This window comes from Pyxicephalus adspersus, chromosome 7, assembly GCF_032062135.1.
Source record: "Pyxicephalus adspersus chromosome 7, UCB_Pads_2.0, whole genome shotgun sequence".
NCBI classification, from domain to species: domain Eukaryota; kingdom Metazoa; phylum Chordata; class Amphibia; order Anura; family Pyxicephalidae; genus Pyxicephalus; species Pyxicephalus adspersus.
The window spans coordinates 33,641,055-33,661,636 of NC_092864.1; the positions used below are offsets into that span (position 1 = coordinate 33,641,055).

The 20,582-nt window shown below is 38.7% G+C and overlaps 1 protein-coding gene across 1 annotated transcript in view; it reads left to right on the forward strand.

The window, feature by feature from the left end:
- The window catches only part of MGAT5 (alpha-1,6-mannosylglycoprotein 6-beta-N-acetylglucosaminyltransferase), a 98,243-nt gene that overhangs the window by 49,408 nt on the left and 28,253 nt on the right, over nt 1-20,582 (forward strand). Inside the window, exons 6-9 of the mRNA XM_072418078.1 lie at nt 8,305-8,379; nt 10,410-10,571; nt 16,647-16,816; nt 20,213-20,347. Of these exons, the coding sequence (XP_072274179.1) occupies nt 8,305-8,379; nt 10,410-10,571; nt 16,647-16,816; nt 20,213-20,347 (542 nt within the window). The remainder of the gene's footprint in view (nt 1-8,304; nt 8,380-10,409; nt 10,572-16,646; nt 16,817-20,212; nt 20,348-20,582) is intronic.

Genomic DNA, 20,582 nt, shown 5'->3' on the forward strand with positions numbered 1-20,582 from the left:
GCAGGATCAGATATCTGGAGCTGTCTCGGTGAGTACTTTTTTAATTTACTGGTATGTATGCTTTTATTTTCTTTTTCTCCTAGGTCTTATTTTCGGGGTAGGTCTTATATTAGGACAGGTTTCCAAAATATTGCTAGGTCTTACTTTCGGGGTAGGTCTTATTTTCGGGGAAACACGGTACCAGCATAACTCCTTGTGTTGGATAGCATTGTGCAGTACAATGCAACAACGTAACAACTTATTAAAGTGTCCAATAATTTTGTCCAAGCTCTTTCCATTTTCAAATGAAATTGTTGCAAAACAACAAGTGTTGTAATCCTTCCTTGCTACATCCAAGCATAAAACAAACTCGATGTTGGCTGGACTTGTGCACTAGCATGGAAGAGGAGACAATAGGCTTTAGTTACAATACAGGTATTTCTCATTTAAGTACTTAACCTGTTTTGTGACTTCTCACACTTACGACTGGCTCTTCTTTCTCTTTGGAACAGAACATGGTTATTAGGTGAGGAATATCTGTAGTAAGACATTAGAATAACAATTTTTTTTGAGTGGAATCCATTGAGATTCAAAAAATAAAGTCAGATAGCTAAAATAAAATCCGTATTTATGTGTTCAAGTTTAGTGAATTAATAATCATTACAGCTGTGTGATTATAAAACCACTTAAATCTAGATCCAATTGACTTGAATGGTTGAAGAGGAATAAATATAGTTGAATGTACACAGTGCCTTCTCCTGTAGATTTTACTAATATCTTATAGTAAGATCCACCTACTTGAATATCTAAATGATTCTTTAGACAGGCCCCCATAGTGCATAGTATTTGGTAAATCTGTTGATTTATACAGAGATTGTTTAAATGGATTCTAATGTTGATAGTCAGATTTTTGATGGCCCATATATTGCTATTTGTGGTGGTGGGTATCTAGTGCAGCAGCTACTATACATTTAATCTCAGCATGGCTGGCTGTAGGTTCAGACCTCATATAGGCCACAACTCTCTATAGGGTTATTCCCCAATAAACAGGCACAGTTGGCGATCAATTTATTTCTAGAATTCTTCTTGTGGTTTAGCTCCATGCTATTGCTATGGAAGAACAAAGACACGCTAAGACTCTGCGGTTTCTTAGTCTGCAGGCTGCATGTCTGGATTGTGTAACAAGGCTTAGGTCTTCTCTTTCTAGCTGCAGGAATAAACAAAATTACTTTCCTTATAAATGTAAGTGACTCGGTCTTTTGACAATTTTCCAAGTCCTGTAACATTTGTGCGGCTCTCAAACACACACGAGAACAAATGAATGTCTCATTAATGAGCACCTGCAGGGAACATGCTGCATGTTTGTCCAAATTACCTTTATAATGTACAGCATTATATGTACTGATTAGGTGACCTGATGAGCAGCATTAGCATAAATGTTCATCATGATACAAAATAGTGTGAATGCTTTATACAGCATTGCTATTAGTCTTATATTGACTTTGTTGTCAAGTGCTCAGGCTGATAAGCATGTACAGGAAGCCAATACAGCCAAACAATTTTTTCTTTTCTATATGCTCCAGTGTAAGATGAGGTTAATTTGGTTGCAAAGGGGTAATATTGGAAGAGCGTATGTAAAGTCTAAGTAAAAAACGGAGGTGGTGCTATCAGCACTGCCAGAGTGGTCAAAGCAAATAATGAGTTAAGCGCTTACTTGATCTCTAGATAACCCTAGATTGTAAGCTCCTCGGTGCAGTGTGCTCTTCTCCTCCTGTGTCGCTGTCTGTAACTGTCTGTCATTTGTTACCCCTATTTAATGTACAGTGCTGTGTAATATGTTGGCGCTATATAAATCCTCTTTTTTTATTAATAATAATAATAATAATAATGATAATAATAATAATGATCTACTTGTACATCTCATGGTAAAGCAGAGAAGAAAATGGGAAGTGTACCTGTGTTCCAGAGATAGAATTCCTCTTCGTCCGCTGTTTCCTCGTCTTACTGCCCATGCATGAGATCAGAATCTTTCTCTGAAGGAGCAGCCAGAGCCTCCCGGGATGTGTGATGTAGGTATCCCGGAAGGTTCTGCACTCCCATTCGCTTCTGTGATCAAGACTTAAAGGGCTGGTCCTGCAGCTTTTTTCATTTATTTTTTTTATTTTACATATAGGGGTTAGCTGTAAAGTAAAAAATGTTGCTTTAAGGTCCTCTTTATTGTTTTCTACCTTGAAAGCTGTTGTGAAAGTAATGCAATGCTGGAATAAAGTGTTTGTATGGGCGTGCATTATGTGATTATATGTTGCAGTCTATCTGCAAAACAGAAACAAGCAAGGGTCTGGAGTAAGGTGTGCCAAACTCTTTGCAGTGTGCGTCGTCCCAGAGGACAAATACTGAAGTTTAAACCTTTACTTCCCACATTTGATCCTGTTGTCTGCCATTGTGCAGTCAAAAAAGGGCATTGTCAATGTTGTGATAGCCTCTTGCACCACATTCTTTGTACCTGCAATGAATGCTGTAGTGGGTGACACTGTGACCACTGTGTCCTGTCAGAAATGTGAAAGAAGTTTCTATTTCTTTCTGTAGACTGACAGGACCATGGAGACTTTGCAAGTTAGTCGCTATTAAAATGATTTTTTTCTAATTAATGTTGTCATGTGGGCATGTCAAACTATTAATTTAGCATCACCCTTTGTGGTGCTTTAATTTACATGGTCAGGTTAATCTAGATGTGTGAAATCCATTGTTCATATCATACTTATTAACTAAGGTTGAACATGAAGTATTCATTCTTTTTTTCTAAACTAGATCTGTGTACTATAACACAACTAATAAAAAAAAAAAACCTTATTAATAATAACTTGTATTTATATAGCGCCAACATATTTTGCAGCACTTTGTCCCTATGTCTATAGTCAATTCACTAACTGTACCTCAAAGGGGCTCACAATCTATAATGTCCTAGTCATATGTCAATAGAAAGCAAAGTCCTACTCTACCAAATAGGTAAGTAGACCCACGTAGGGATTTACTGGCATACCAATATATGAAAAGAAAGTTTTATTTTAAAATATACTGAAATATAAACACTACATACACTATAAAAAATCCAAACAAATGGCTAAATATCATATATAAAACAAAATAAAATGCTATCAAAAATAACTATTTGTAAGCACGTTGTTACAACTGTTTCTTCAGGGGATTTGATAACAGCACATACAAATGTTCAAAAGATTTAAATGGACGAGTGCATCATGTATTTGTTGGGATTAAACCTGACCTGATAACGCAACAGCAAGAAAAGTTCATAATTTTAAAAATCTGCCAAACTGTATTCCATACAACATAATGTACCCTTACAAAATGATGTCTAGTTGCTCACTGGCATTACCGGTCATAGTGCTAGTCAAACTATGGTCCCTTTGAAGCTAGCTTTGCACAGAGCAGGACAGTCATGCTTGAATGGAAAAGGGTCTTCCCAAAACTATAAGCTCAAGGTTTAAAGTGCACAATTGTCAAAAATGTCTTTGTATGGTAATCGGTGTTGAACCCAGAATTTTTTTATGCTGGGTGGGAAAAAATTGAAGGCAGGTGGCAGCCCCTGTTTTGTGACCTAACTCTACAGTAACCACCTAAAAACAGCCAAGTGGTTACTGAAAAGTGGTGTGCCTGACTAAAAGGGGCTGGGGAGAACACGGATGGTAATGTTGGATTTACTGTGGCTCGTTTTGGAGTGTTCAATAAACACATACAAATGTAATCGTCAGTTGCCCATAAACCTGTAGCTGTACAGTGCTAAAGCAGAACTAGTTCCAGTTTTAAAATTTCATGATAAGGAAAGTCATTATTGCAGAAAGGGACAGACAATGATTGCAATAATTCCTCCTACCTGCCTGACTGTGCTGGGTATTTGTCAAAAAAAGTTGTGCAGGAGTTCTCCTCTCAACCCAGCCAATTAAGATGGCCTAAGATTGCCTTCAGGAAGAGAAGAAATAAGGAAGATGGAGATGTCTGTGAGGGAATGGGGACAAGTGAATATTGCAGGTTTAGTTTTGCTTTAATCTACAAGGATGTCAAGGGTACAGTACCTATTATGCTGAACTACTTCTTCCAAAATATTCATTTTAAGATCATTACAAAGGACAAGGGGCCGGTCTTTGAGTCTGGGGGAAAAGAAGTTTAAGCCCTGGATAAGGAAGGGATTCTTCGCTGTAAGGTCTGTCAAAGTGATAGTATAGGCTCCCTCAGGAAGTAGCTTCAGCAAGTTTTATAGACTGCTTTAAGAAAAAGCTGGATGTATTTCTAAAAGCACAGAATATAACTATTACAGAATATAAGTATTAAAGCTTAAATGTAAAGACAACAAAGACTGTTCCAGGGAACATCCAATTGCCTCACGGGATCAGGAAGAAACGTTTTTTCCCCTGTTGGAGAAAATTGTACCAGGGGTTTTTGCCTTCCTCTGGATCAGTTATGTCCATAGGGTTTTATATCTGGGATATGTTTATTTCCCTAGTGGTTGAACTTGATGGACTTTTTTTTTTTAACCTTTTTTTTTCAACATAACTAACTATGTAACTATTATTGTTACAGAACTTTCTACCTGGTAACAAGTGTTCTCCAATGGCCTAATGTCTATATATAGGGAATCAAAGGCAGGTGTAGAAGTGTTTTCCAAAGTCATTGCCACATATTTATTGATCTATACTGTTGGAATTTCTTTTCATAAACTAAAGTGGAGTTTTTCCATTCTACAAAGCATTCAAGTATTATAATTTTGACTTTGTTCTTTTTGATTCATGTGGATTTTGACCGGGTACGGTAGGGAATAGAACAAGCAGATTGCCAGCCCTGCTGCTTACAGATGGCACTGAGGACAAGGTGAAAAGATTCATGTTGAGATGAGCCTGCAAGACAAGCTGTGACTCTGAGAACATGAAGTACAGCCTAAAGCAGCAGATCAGTGGATAACTAAAAATGAATATTCAGCTCTGCGATTTCTTGAAGGGCTGACATAGGCTAATCAAGCTGGCTTTATGATTTATGATGTTTGCAGTTTTTTGAGATATTAAGTTGCTGTACATGCATTGTTACCTAAAGCATAACATTTTATGTTTGTGGCATTTCATTTTTAATATAATTTTGTAAATGTTCTTGTGGTCATTGTTCAATCAAGGAAAGTAATAAGCATCTCATATTCAGAACATTTCCAGGTTCTGTCAATTTCAACTGCGTAACATCTCCAAGCTTTTTTTTCCTATGGAAAGTTGAATGTAATAAAACAATCAGCAGGTGTTTCTATACAAGCTGCAGACTGAGGGCCCATTTATACCCTCCCACTGTGACACTTTGCATGTTAACGTGCATTGCCAATAATGAATGAGCCATCAATGAACCCTGTGTGACCAGACCTGCATTTTTTTTTAACCAACTACCCACAAAAATGCAAAGAAGTTAGTTGTCATGCATTTTATTGTGCTGCAACACACTTTCATTTGAGCTAAGTTACCTTAATGTTTTGGGGTGCCATTTAGGATTGGTGGCACTGCAATGTATTTGACATTCCTTTACTTTAATGGTAAGGTGTGAATAGGTACCAAACACTAGAATTGTTGTTTTGATCCTTGAGGAACTTTGGGGCTCAATTTCTCCAAAACTTAGGTCTGGGTTGTTTGTTTAAAGTCGTTTGCGGTTTGTTTAGATAAATAAATGGTCTATAATCCAGTTTCTGGATCTTTTTAACATGGGGAAACCCCTTGAAAGAACGTTTCAGGTCTCAGGGGACCCCACCTATAATTACTATATCCACAGCTCACAGTATATTAGTTTTGTTGTTAGTAGATTACCTTCTACACTGCTGGCCAAATGGAAGAATGTCACCCTTACAGATAACCAAAAAGATCATTGCTGTCATACTGACCAGTCAAACATTAATAATTGCTCGAGGAACTTATATCATCCTCTGGAGGAACCCCAGGGTTCCATTAGCTGGGTACAGATGCACTTGTCCTTCCAACTATAGCAAACATACTGGTATATAGACTGAGGAGCAGACGGTGACTATAATATTTAATAATGCAGCAGATTGAATAATTTTACTATCATATAACCATTCAGAACTAGATCTGAGATCAAATCATGAGCTGAAATAGTCTTGATCATTCATGATCAATTTGAGGTCCCGGGATTGTTTTTTGGATGTCAGATGTCAGTTTTACATAGGAATTGGAGTTTTAGGGACTGTTATGTAGATGAAATCTTTTGATGGTCTCCACTATAATGAATGGTTGGTGTTGCTTTCATTAGCAATCATGGCATTAATCAATCTAGTCGGCACAGACTATTAAGCAATAATGTTTTGAAAATTAGACATGGGTGTACCCTAAATTTTAATTTTTTTTTCTCTGATGGATAGAATTTCATCATTTTAATTTTATCGGCCTTCTTTTTTTATAAGCATTCTTACCAATCACGTGTTCAAGCAAAACACAATGTGGTCTTAGTCATTGCCTTCCTGCTAATCTGGTATACATTTCCTGTAATAAAATAAAAAAAGAAGCAACTGATTAAATAATATGTTGACCCCTTGGCTTTACACTTGAGTCTACACTGACTCAAGTGTTACTTCTGTTCAGAATTTTTTTTTTTTTACTTTTACGGTATGTAGATTTAAGAGAAGAAACCAGACCTTTCCTGTGCACTAAACCAGCTAGTCTTTTTTTTTTTTTTTGCTAGAAAACTCTCCTTTAATCTGCTACCACTAGATGTGATCAGTCTTCTGGGACAAATGATGGCCAATCTTAACCAGCTTGCTTCCTTTTGACCATGGGCTGACCTGCAGAATATCCTTTTCATCTTACCAGAAATTGTGATCTTTCAGTAGTGCTATCATAAGAAGTGGTATTAGCTCTGCCAATTCAGCTCTGTGGTCAACCCTTCCTCAAGTTATGTATTGTAGGCGCACCTCCCATTCCTAGGGTTTATGTCCAGAAGGCGCACCCTCCCCTTTCTAGTGTTGACAGCCTGTAGACACACCCTCCCCTTTTTAGCGTTGACGGCCTATAGGTGCACCCTCCCCTTTCTAGGTTTGATGGCTTGTAGGCACACCCTCCCCTTTTTAGTGTTGACTGCCTCTAGGCGCTTCCTCCCCTTCCTAGGGTTGACGGCCCGTAGGCGTTTCCTCCCCTTCCTAGGGTTGACGGGCCCGTAGGGGTTTCCTCCCCTTCCTAGGGTTGACGGCCCGTAGGCGCTTCCTGCCCTTCCTAGGGTTGACGGCCCGTAGGCGCTTCCTGCCCTTCCTAGGGTTGACGGCCCGTAGGCGCTTCCTCCCCTTTTTAGGGTTGATGGCCTGTAGAGGCCATTGTCTCCCCAGGACAGCAAGTGTGTTCCTGCTGGCATTCCTTTTCCATTCTAAATGTCGGGTATTGCCAACCTTTAGCTTTCTGTAGCTATTCCTAGGCTCAGTGGCTGGCTGTTTTTTCTGCCATTTCTGCAAGAGCTACCTTGGCTCCTGCAATCTCAAAATTTCAACCCTGACCTTTGAAAGCACTACTCTGTGTCATAGTATTCTTCAAAAATATTTAACATTTTCATCCAGCTGCAGATTAAAATCCTTACCAATCAGTCACTGATTAGAGGGTGGGTGTAATATTGTAAAATAGCAATTTTTCGGGTTCATTATTCCTTGCATTCCTTGTGATTCTGTAATTGTCAGCACTAAAACAGCCTATAGCGCTAGATTTCCTCATCCGTGCCTGATAGAAAGCAACTTTTTTTATTTGCTTTTCATCTCAATTTGACGTTCAAATATTTATAACGTGTACATTCAGAAGCTGCCTCCAGACAGGAAATTTGAACTAGAACTAATGACAGTCTGCTAACAGCAGAAGCAAAGGAAAAGTTGTAAGTGTATACCTACCAACTTTCTTGATTTACTTCGAGATACGAGGTAAGTGCTGTGGTTGCTGTTAAACTCTTTGGACTGTAACTTTAGGATTGAGGCTGCAAGCAACATAAACATAATTAATTGATTTGAGAAGAGTGAATGCACCTTTAAAAAAAAGAAAAAACACCTGTTACTTACACCTGTGCTCATTCAGTAGAATATTTTCTATGCACATTTGTATTACTGGTACACTTTTTTGTGTAACTGCTAATAACTATATTTGTCTTGCACAGTTTGCATTGCGTTCTGTCCTTTTTAGTTGCTATTATTTTTTCTCACAAAAAAATTGGTTTCTAAATGACCTAACTTAGGCATTGGTCATTGTTTAATTTTATGTGTTTTTGGTTTTCTAAAGGGTCTACTTTTTAACTTTTTAGGTTGAAAACTGGTGTCCTCGGCTGCCGTGGAGAGCGGTAAACCACAAGGAAGAGGAAGCTGATAAACGATCAATGGTAAACTTGCTGCTTTGAGCATAACTATTAACATGGTGGTGATTGGCCAGCATATGATTAGACTGTCAAAAGCGTGATGGTCATGTTCCAATAAATTCTTGGTAACTTGTAATCCTGTAATTGCGACCAAGAATTGACTGTCTTATTTATTTAAATGACTGGTCAAAGTGGAACGAAACCCTTTTATTTCCCTTTTATAACCCTAAATATTTATTAAATTTTTAACAATTGCAGTCAGGCAGGTCAGTCATTGTAGAAGGGACATCTCCCGTCTCTTCTGCAACAAAGGGACATCTCTGGTCTCTTCTGCAACAAAGGGACATCTCTGGTCTCTTCTGCAACAAAGGGACTCATAGTCCTCCTCTTTCTTGTTTCAATCTTGGGCCATTGTGATTGGCTGGACTGGAATGATGTAACTCTCATGCAGGGGCATGGGATTTCTTTCAGTCCCTGCAGTCATGAGGGAAGCTGGGATATCAAGTGCGTGTGATATTTCAGTCACTTCCTGTCTACATGTGCAAACTTCATCTACACATCATTGCTTTACACTGGATTCACTCATAATGACAGAGGTGGATCTTGTCTTCATCATCTGTGTTGGTATGTCTGCTTGTTATTTGCAGCACGTTAAAAATGTAAAACGTAACTGGGATGGGGGAAGCTGTAGTTTCACCTCTCATAACCGGAAGCGTCTGAACAGGAACCTTGATAGACAAGATCCTTGATTGCCTAAAATGAATGCTGGTGGAATAATATCTGAATCATTTTAAAGCTTGTGGGATACAGCTTGGGTTTAGATCAACCTGGATCACACAGGCCTACTCCATAGTTGTGAATACCACCCATCCGAGCTACAACAGGGGTTGCTTATCTTGAGCTTGAGGGCAGCATTCTTACAGTTTGCGTTTCAGTTTAAACTGGGTTTTCAGCAGGGCCTAGGTTTCTCCTTCTATATAGGCAGTCTTGGAAACTTGCTTTTTGTCTATGTAGCCAATGAAAGTTTTTACTAAAATCGTCTAAAGCAGATATACATAAACTACACATGATTTTTGAAGGGGATGAAGGGGAAAGTTGGAGCTTACAGTGGCTGTTCTGTTCTTCACTTGAGTACAGGTGATCCAAATTCAAATGATCAACCTAGAGCAGCATTGTTTTTTGGAAGGGCAAGAACGGCATCCTTTTATTACTCCCAAGGCTTCCAACTATGCTTTTAACAGAATTTTACATTAACCTTTTCTTAAAGCTTCCTTCTGTTTGTAAGGGCTAACCCCATTAACCCTGCAGTCTCCTGTCCAGGGTGCCACTATAAAGTGCTCACTGGAAAAAAAAAAGCAGGATAACAGTCAGAAAAATCATAATAATACACTGAAAAGGTGATTCTGACTAAGTAATGCACTTTATGCTGCTTGCTCTTAGAATGAGTTTAAAGCTAAAGTCTATGCAAACAGGTAAATACACAAATAAAGTACATATATTGATTTTATATAGTGTAAAGTTTAACAAGCAACGTCCCAAAACCTGCTCCCTTTCTGAAATATATAATTTCTGGTTTTCCTAACCTAGAAAGAAACAAAATACCTATTGATACTGTAGAAATCATATGAGCTATAGATACCAGGTCATTCTCCCTGCTGAAGGGTCATCCAAGGAAGTTTTATCAACCCTTACCAGTTCACCATTGTAGATTACAGAACACCTCTTCCTATTTTGGTGGGATGTGTTCTGTATTCCTGGACTATGGTGCATCTCTATAAACACAATACAGCGATTTTCAACCTGGAAGACAAGAATGATAATACTTGCAGCTCACCAGGTAACAAACTGAAAAGAAGAGAAGAACACTATTGCAGCCATGTTTAAGTACTGGTAAGATGCAAGAATTAAATTTGTTTCTTGGGTTTAAATACGCTTTAACTTTTCAGTATAGAATGTTTAACACTGCATTTTTCCTACTTCAAAATGAAAAGTTAAAAAAAAATTACTGTTTCTCTTTAAAAAAGAAAACACAGCCATTTTCTACTGCTTTTCAGGCTGAAATCCGAACAGATTTTGAACAACTCTACCGAGTCATGTCTAAACACGAGGAGTTCCGCTGGATGACTCTGAGGATAAAGAGGATGGATGACACCTGGATAGACGCAATCAAGTCTCTGGCAGAGAAGCAGAATTTGGAGAAACGGAAAAGGAAAAAGGTACTTTCCCTCTCTCTCGAAGGTTTAGAACATTCTAAATAGCAGCACTGCCTGCATTGCTGACTTCAACCGTCCCTGCTGTGTATAGACACGTGCATCGCTGCCTACGTGACCCTGAAATAACTGGCGATGAAGTATGATAAGAACAAGTCCTAGAGCGTTGGCACTTCGCCATTCTCAAAACGCTGTGGGCTCAGCTTTATTTTATGGCTTGCTTTTGTCATTTACTTTAACCTTACAGAGGCAAAGAGGCTGACTTTGTTTCTTCAGAACATGGAACTCCATGCAGTACTCACTCCTCTGCAAATTGGAAGTATGTAGAATGCCAAGTTAAAACAAAACCCCTCTTTTTCTCTCGAGCTTTGTCAGCATGAACGTGTAGGCCAGGAGAGTAGAGATGCAAATGGTCAAATGCCCCAGAATACCCCTTCTCGTCTCTCTTTTTATGATTATTATAAAATAGTTGTCCTTTCTCCAATGTTTGGATAGAACCAGCATTGACCGTACACATTGTATTGTGATGAGCATTAACACGTGCAGGATGGATTCATAGATCCTCCCTGCTATTGTATTCTGCTTCCCCAAAAAAACTCTCCGAGGCAGGGTGCTGTCTCCCTCCTGTGTCACTGTCTGTATCTGTCATTTTCATCTCCTAATGTACAGAGCTGTGTTATATGTTTAGCGCTATATAATTACTGTTAAATAATAGTTGTATCTTTTTTTTTTTCTCTAAGTCCATCATATATATACACAGCAGCCAAAGAAACAGCTTGGCAGCCACAATGCCAGGCTGGAACATCAGTTTTTGTCGTTTTTGGCCTTTAGTACTCCTGTAGTTCAATGTCTCTTGGGCTTACATAGGCTCTAGATTTCACACATTTTTGATTTTTGTTTGTTTGGAGCTACAAAGTCAGGCCTTTATCAGCCTGAAGTCTGAGACAGATAGACATGGCTACCAGTAATGGTTCCCTTTTGGGAAGGCAGATGCAGAGTTGCAGGTTGACTACTTATGCAGGGAATTCTGGGTGATTTCAGAGTCTTGAAATTATGCATGTTGTTTGCTTAATACAACCCATTAATACTAGCCCTGGATCATCCTGTTGCCCCATGCTGTAATATAATATAAAATATTCACTCTAAATGGGTAACAATTAGGCGCCCCCCCCCCCCCCCCAACTTTGTAATGTCATGTGACTGGGGACGTAGATGCTTAAAAGCAGCATTGCAAAAATGTGGAGGGGGGCTTGGAAAGTTGTTTTGCTATATTCCTGTTTTTTTGGTAATAGGTGACAGGTACACTTTTTTCTCTCTTTATACCTTTCCAAATATATTTTCACAGGCAGCCTACTGTTTTGGGTTTCAAAATAAATAACAGTTCCTTCTCTGTGATGGTAAGCATATCTTTCTGGGTTGGAAATTATTGTAATAAAGAAAGCAACATTTTTTTCTTATATCAATCCTGCACGTTGGATAAGTATCACAGTTTACTGACCCGGCATTGTGGTTCTATGAGCTGTGAAATAACTTCCTCTTTCTGGGTCCTTCTTGTTGACATTGAAAAGAAAATGCTCTGAAATCTCATTTATAAATGTGTGCAGTTTTATTATGGGCTGTTGTAGATAATGGAAGTTTGTCAGTGAAGGATGTTGATCATTAAAAATGCCAACTGCCACTTGGTGGGTGCAGCGTGGTGGGGTGCAGCTTCGTCATTCTCCCCCTCCCCTCTCCATAGAGCAGAATGCTGCTGTATGTACTGCGCTTTTCATGCATCGTGCAGTCTTTTGTCGTTGGAAAGGATTGTGAAAGATAGTTGCAGGCAGCATGGAGCATTTCATCATCAAAGTTTGGCAGAAGCTCAAAAGTCCCCTAAAATATATATATTAAAAATATATTTTTATTCTAAATGTTTTAAATCGCCTCCTCTATTGCCCCTGATGGCAGTAACTTATTAACATTCCATATTTTTTTTTCCTAAGTCCGCATCTTTGCTTTTTTCATCAGACAGGCTGGGCTGAGCTATGCCGAGAATGTATTTAGAGCTGCACATGGTGCACGAGACTGAAAGAAGTTTTTCCAATTTAAACCAAGGTCACTTTTTTTAATGTGGCCTTTTGTCACAGAGCTTTTTATATTCTGTAGTGTAAACTCAACAAGGAAGTAAGAAAATATGGGGAAATTCCCCACTGAAAAATTTCTCCGCTATTGCACAATCTATTTTCTATCTATTTTTTTGAGAGGGAACTCAGAGCTGCATTTTTTAAGATCAGGTAACTGTTGTGACGGACATGGCTGGATGAAGAGCCAGCGCAAGTTAAGGCAGAGGAGCTGTTCTGCAGCCAATACTGAGAGACGTGCTTACCTGCCATATGATATGTAATGCTATGGAAAGCACCTGAACAGGAACAGACACACCTGGCCACCCGAGGATCATTTTCCATGTGCTTTTTTTCAGCCGGGATGCCCAGTGTTGACAGTGCTTCTGGGTCAGGACTGGTTTTGGCAGAGAATAAAATAGCCAGGTGGTCAGGAAAATTAGCCGGGTGGGAACAAATGGGGAAAAAAATAGCCCAGAGAAAAAACTGCAGCTGAATACAGGCCTTTTTAATCCATTTTATTATTATTAAACAATATTTATATAGCCTATCATATTACGCAGCCCATTTCTGTTATCTATGAAAATAAATGTTGCCTGTTGGCATGAAAATGTCCAATAGTGACAATAACTTCTCGGCCATCTGTATGGCTCTTCCTATCCTAGCAGGTTAGAATAACTCAAATTCCTTAAACCTGCCTTTAGTAAAGGGCCATTATTGACCCAGAAAAGGCTTACTTTGTACGTTTTCTGCATATAATTAGTTTGTGTACAATCACAGCTAGCAGCAGAATAAACCCTTTTATTATATATTTATATTGAATCTGTTCTGCATTTTCGAGTATATACAAAATGCATTGGCTAAACATTATTCATTGTTTCAAAAAGACCTGTTCACACATACTGTATACTATTCATCTGCATTTTGCTAATAAACATACCTATGCTGATCCCTATTTAATGTACAGCGCTGCGTAATATGTTGGCGCTATATAAATCCTGTTTAATAATAATAATAATAATAATAATAATAATAATGAGCGTAGCATTGAAGTAACTAGAATTTTTAGCTGTGGCAGGCCACATGCTATCTCAATACAGAATACCTTTAAATGGTTAGGATAATAGATGAGTTTGTACAAGAGCTTCCATGCTGCATTTATATGGTTCTATACCATCACTTTTACTGTTCCTGCATATAACATAGAGCAGTATTTCTCGACTTCTTTTTAACATGGGGGAACCCCTTGTAAAAATTTTCAGGTGTTTAGGGAACTGCTATGATTACTATATTCACAGCTCATAGTACATTAGTGTGGTTGTAAGTAGGAATATTGTCTCTTACATTGCTGGCTTTTCGAAAGAATGTCACCAAGATAGTCAAAAAGATCATTTTTGTCTTTTAAACTGACCTTAGAGGCGCAAATTTCTCATTGCTTAAGGAACCCCTAGCAACCTCTGGAGGAACCCTGGTTAGGAAACACGGACATAGAAGATTGCTACGTGCAAAAACCTATATAGCTCATACCAATAAAAAAGTTTCATTTGGTCTGAAATGCAGCTTATCCCCAGGGCTTGTTTTAAACCAGATTTAGTGAGAGTTTTTTTTTCTCCAGAAAAGGGCAATCATGTTTATCGTAGACTTGTTTTGTCATCCTTATTCCGCTGTTTCCTTTAATCAAGTCCTCCAGAATTCATTTGCATTAATTATGATCAGATTGTTGTGCAAACATATACTTTCTAGTATGACTGTGTGGGTTCTTTTTTTTTCCTCTAATATATCTGCTTTTAAACATCCATACACTTAAAATTGCAGAACGGGGGGACATTTCAGGTGTGGGAGTGTGGTAGTGGGAAATGCAGCTATTAAAAGGGATACTATTCAAATAATTATATAATGTTGGACTTAATTCCTAGTTACCCTTCAGCATTCTCTGGATTTTTCTTGGCCAATAGCCAGGGTTGTCATCGTTTACTCTCCTACACATACCACACAGTTCCATACATAAATGCTTACTGGACATGACCATAAAAGTATTTTTTTTTTTTTTTTTATACCAAAATATTACAATATGCAATACAATATGACAAGTGGCATGAAGGCCACCATCTGAAGACTTGTGGATAGCTTTGAGACTCTTTGAGAAAGCAAAACTAAACCCACTATACTCGCCTGTCCCCATTTTGTCACAGGGCGAGACCATCTTCCTCAATTTTTTTTTCCTCCTTGTGATCTTCGGCCGTCTTGATTGGTCAGGCTAGGATGATGTAATGCCTGTGCGGTAGTTCGTTCAGTCCCAGCAAGCACAGGGGAAGCCAGGATTGTCAGATATCCTGGCAAGCAAAGCTAAGCTACACATGCGCAGCTTAGCTTTGACTATTTCCCGGAGCAATCAGGTAAAAGGTAATTATCACCAGTTCCTTTCTGCAAAATTTTAGTTTTGCTATAGAGCTGAAGTTTTATCTTTAGCTTTTATTTTGCCTTCTTTGTCCCTCTTACACTACACTGTGATGTTATTGACATTTTTAAATCCTCTTCACATACATTACATCTTATTTGAGACCCAGCGATTTTGTGCAGTGCAGACAAGGTTGTGGATGCAATAAAGGACTGGGTGCTGTATGTAGCTTGCTGAAAATATCACCTTGCGTTGCATCAGTACTTGTCTCAAGAACCCTCACCCTGATGCAATCAGTAGACTGGCTTATGGAAAAGTAAAGGTGCATACACACTTCCAATTTTTATCGTTCCAATCGAACGACGAACGATCGATTGGGCAAAAAATAGTTCGTAAAAAAGTAACCAGCGACGCCGACGAACGAGGAAAGTTGTTGAAAACGAACGACCGGACCGGCGGATCGGATTGGACGACGATCGTTGAACATCGTTCGTGTGTACGGTCGTTCGTTGATCGTCCATGGTATGAGCATGCGTAATGAACGAACGTTCGTTTACTTTCCTGTCGTGCACATAGTTCCTCTATCGCTCAAACGATCGTATCTATTGTGTGTACAATATCTACGAACGATCGTGTCGTTATCTCTATGTGCAGGATCGGTGCTATACGATCGTTCGTAGATATCGTGCAGGATCGTTCGTCGTTCGTTTTCCAACGATAATAATTGGAAGTGTGTACGTAGCTTTATTCAACTATTAGGTGGTTATCAGTCTAAAGGGATTGGCTTTTCTAGATAACGCTATCTATAGTTGAAAGAATAGTGAATGAACAAGTGGGTCAAGGACAAGTCTGTCTGCTGAGGAATGGGCTATATAATTCTAGACATAGTGCATAAGGAAATGAGACCTACACCTATGCAAGGTGGTTTTCTTAAATCAGAACTAAACTCATGCTACCCATCTGTCCCCATTCCCATCACCATCTTCTTTCTTTTCTTCTATAGAGGATCTTCGACCATCTTGATTGGCCAGGATGACCCGGTCATGCAGGGATTCGTTCTTTCCCGGCACATGCAGGGGAAGCCGGGATTGCTGGATATCCTGGTAATCAAAGCTGATGTTGCTCATGTGCAGCTCAGCTTTCTGCTAGATACTTGGACATCACCTGTCCCTTTCTGAAATAATGACCTGCCTAATCATGTACTCTTAAAAGTGGAACTTTAGTTCCTCACTGAAGTTCAACTCTAGTTTTACCTTGCCAATACATAGATTCAGGAGTCAAGTTGCCTTAATGCTGGGCGAGTCTTAACACTTTGCTAATCCTTGTAAGCATGCAAAGTTTCCTCCCTCCTTAACATTTACTGTTGACCAGTGAGGCATCAGAATGAATGTTGGGTTGGTGCTAAAGGTCCCACACTCCTTGGAAATAGTTTGGAAGTAATCACATACCACCATTTGTTTAATGCATTAAGAGAAAACATTTTTGTGTTTGTCCTTTAAAAAATAAAGTGTTAATGCAATACAATGACTGTGACTTTTTAACATCATATTACAGTTTACTTATTTAATTTTTTTTCCTTTGCAGATCCTCGTTCATCTGGGCCTCCTGACAAAGGAATCAGGTTTCAAGATAGCTGAAAATGCGTTCAGCGGAGGGCCGCTCGGCGAATTAGTCCAGTGGAGTGACTTAATTACATCTCTTTACTTACTGGGCCATGATGTCAGGATTTCAGCTTCAATAGCTGAGCTGAAAGAGTAAGAAGATTACTTTCAACGTTAAAACCAACTCTGAACGCACCGCGATTGTAGACACGTTCTCAGTGTGTGTTATTTGTCTGGGGGAGAAACGACAGGGTATTGCAGTGACTAATTGCATTTAAGAAGATTACTTTTTTATTGCTGCACTGTGTTTTTGGTATTGTTGGATATTTAATTTTTCCTGTCGATTCTTTTCTGGAAACCAAATCTATAGAAGTGAACGTAGGCACAGGCTCTGTTCTGGAATGCCACTTTTTTCCCAAAGCACATGGGAAGTTTATGGTGTTTTGTAATGTTAGTTTTTTTTTTTTTTTTTTTTTTATACCAAAATATTACAATATGCAATACAATATGACAAGTGGCATGAAGGCCACCATCTGAAGACTTGTGGATAGCTTTGAGACTCTTTGAGAAAGCAAAACTAAACCCACTATACTCGCCTGTCCCCATTTTGTCACAGGGCGAGACCATCTTCCTCAATTTTTTTTTCCTCCTTGTGATCTTCGGCCGTCTTGATTGGTCAGGCTAGGATGATGTAATGCCTGTGCGGTAGTTCGTTCAGTCCCAGCAAGCACAGGGGAAGCCAGGATTGTCAGATATCCTGGCAAGCAAAGCTAAGCTACACATGCGCAGCTTAGCTTTGACTATTTCCCGGAGCAATCAGGTAAAAGGTAATTATCACCAGTTCCTTTCTGCAAAATTTTAGTTTTGCTATAGAGCTGAAGTTTTATCTTTAGCTTTTATTTTGCCTTCTTTGTCCCTCTTACACTACACTGTGATGTTATTGACATTTTTAAATCCTCTTCACATACATTACATCTTATTTGAGACCCAGCGATTTTGTGCAGTGCAGACAAGGTTGTGGATGCAATAAAGGACTGGGTGCTGTATGTAGCTTGCTGAAAATATCACCTTGCGTTGCATCAGTACTTGTCTCAAGAACCCTCACCCTGATGCAATCAGTAGACTGGCTTATGGAAAAGTAAAGGTGCATACACACTTCCAATTTTTATCGTTCCAATCGAACGACGAACGATCGATTGGGCAAAAAATTGTTCGTAAAAAAGTAACCAGCGACGCCGACGAACGAGGAAAGTTGTTGAAAACGAACGACCGGACCGGCGGATCGGATTGGACGACGATCGTTGAACATCGTTCGTGTGTACGGTCGTTCGTAATGTTAGTTTTTTTTTTTTTTTTTTTTTTTTTTTTTTGTTATTAAATATAGTACTTCTTACCAGTTTTTATTCTGACCACAGATAGTTCAATATTTTAATTGATTATATAAGCCTTTCTCAACCCTTTTACAATTACAATGGGGAAGTACTTGAAATAACTTTTAGGTCTCGGGGAACCCCTGCCAATATTGGATATGCCCAGTATATGGTACTTTAGCCTGATGGTAGTGGAAAAGAATGCCTTTTATATTGTTCAGCCAGTAGAAAGATTGAGACTCTTAAAGCTAAATGGATCATTGGTGTCGGTTAAACAAATCTGGGAGGTACAAATTGCTTAGCGAAACCCTAGCAACCTTTTGAGGAACCCTGGTTAAGAAACCGTGGAAAAACATAGTCTAACATTATCTATTAAAAACTAGATCACTAGATCATTTTTTGATTGACCCATTGACCTGGAACCACTTTTGCAAAGAATAGCCTAATGGTACAAATTAAATTATTACAAGATTAAAACCACTTCAAACATTCAAATCACAGGGTTCAGGTTCAAGTACAGACTGGTGCAGGAATAATTGTGAACATTATTGTTCAATTTATGCATAAAACATATTGGACAATGCTCTGACTTTGAGACCATGGGATTGGTTAAGTTGCTGACTCAAAATCTCAGCAATCGCAGACTCATTGTTGCCATCTTTCCTTCTGGAAAAGGGAAAGGGCTTTTGGCACAGTGAATCAGCTCCTGGCTCCTTAAATGATTACGGTGAATGAAGCATTAAAAGCATCATAAACTATATTTATCTAAGCTGTTGCAACCTAATTGTGATACAGTGCTTAACAGACAGGAATAAAATATAAAACCCAATGTTTTTGTTTGGTATAATGGGGGATAGAATCTGTTTTGTACTGCCACCTGTTCCCAATGGGGAGATTTCCCCCTCTTCCTGTTCTAGTTATAGGATGCCACAATAACAGGACAGAATGAGGAAAAGTTAGATCATCTGTTAGGTCTTTTTCTGTCCTAAAGGCATCTTCAGTCTTCTTTAACTGGCATAGGAACTGAAAATAAATCTCTTTAAATAAGGACACAGACAGCAATCAAACTGTGACAGAAGTTTTTCCTCTTACCCAATTTGTCAAATAGAAATAAAAGCATTTTTTTTTCTTCTAAAATCACAATAGGGCATTGTTGTGAGAATTGTTTAGTTGCATACCGTGCTTAATAGAATTTTTTATTGCAGACTGCTGATCTGTGAACATTTTCATTTAGAACAATCTTACATATCTGATATTGGGTTTTGGCTCAGTCATGCTAGAGGAAGCTCATTTTTATGCCATTTACAGCTGCCACTCCTGTCTGTACATCTTGTAATGATCACATATCGGTGAATGCAGCCCTGCTGTAGCCCAGCTCTACAAGAGGTTAAGTAGTTGGCCATTAAATCATATTAAATAGAGTCTTTCTTTGTATCCACTTCTTGGACATGTTAATCTCCAATGATAAACTGTTGCCTTTAAATTTGAAGAGGCTCCGGCCTGTCTGATGCAAACAATAATCTGACTACTTCCACACTCCAAGTAATGAAGAGGGAATTGAACATGTGCATTTTGCTGACTATCTAGTCCTTCAAGTTTAACAATATCAATAAATATATCATTTGCTAGGTGTAACTGCTGGGATATGATTGTTTAGAACCAAAAGTCCATCAAATATAGTTTGCATTCATCTAAAGAACATGTACAATGACATTTAGGGTTCATTTATACATGGGCACGACTTCAGAAGACATGCGTTGACGTTGATTTCATGTCATTTGGTGCACAGAGTTAGGGCATCTCATTCATTTTAACATTCCACGGCAGTCTAAAATTTCAGACCTGCACTATTTTCGGAAGCACGCTATGGTATTTTGCACAGTGGTGCAGCACCATGAGCCGGAGAAGCTGGGTGCTATTCAGAAGGAATAGTGCAACATTACACCATGCATGAAACATGTTACATTATTGTGTGCCATAATGCAATGCAAGTAAAGAGGCCATTAGCCTTTGTTAATTTGCAGTCTCCATCATAAGCTCATGTGACCGTATAAAAGCACAGTTTGGATAGAATGGTGTGACCTAAGGACAGAAATTGCCAACAGAAGTAGTTGCCTTTCTAGCTGTAAAAAAGTTGACTATTGTGATTATTTCTAAAAAAAAAAAAAATGTTTTCTAGGATTATGAAGAAGGTTGTGGGAAACAGATCAGGCTGCCCTACACAAGGTGACAAAGTGGTGGAACTCATCTATATCGATATTGTGGGACTGGCTCAGTTCAAAAAGACTCTCGGCCCATCCTGGGTGCACTATCAGTAAGTGGCATGTATAAAATATGACAACAGGCAATTTAGTGATTTATGGAATTGGGGCTCCGTTATTACAATTGGCCAATAGGAATTATCAGGTGTGTTTACCCTGAACCATAAGACCTATCCATTCATTTGTACAACTGACCATAGCTAATGTATTTATTGCTCTTTTCCAGCCATTAAGCAGCTAAAAACACTGTAGACTGACAAAGAATTTGTAATTAACTGTTTTTGTGAT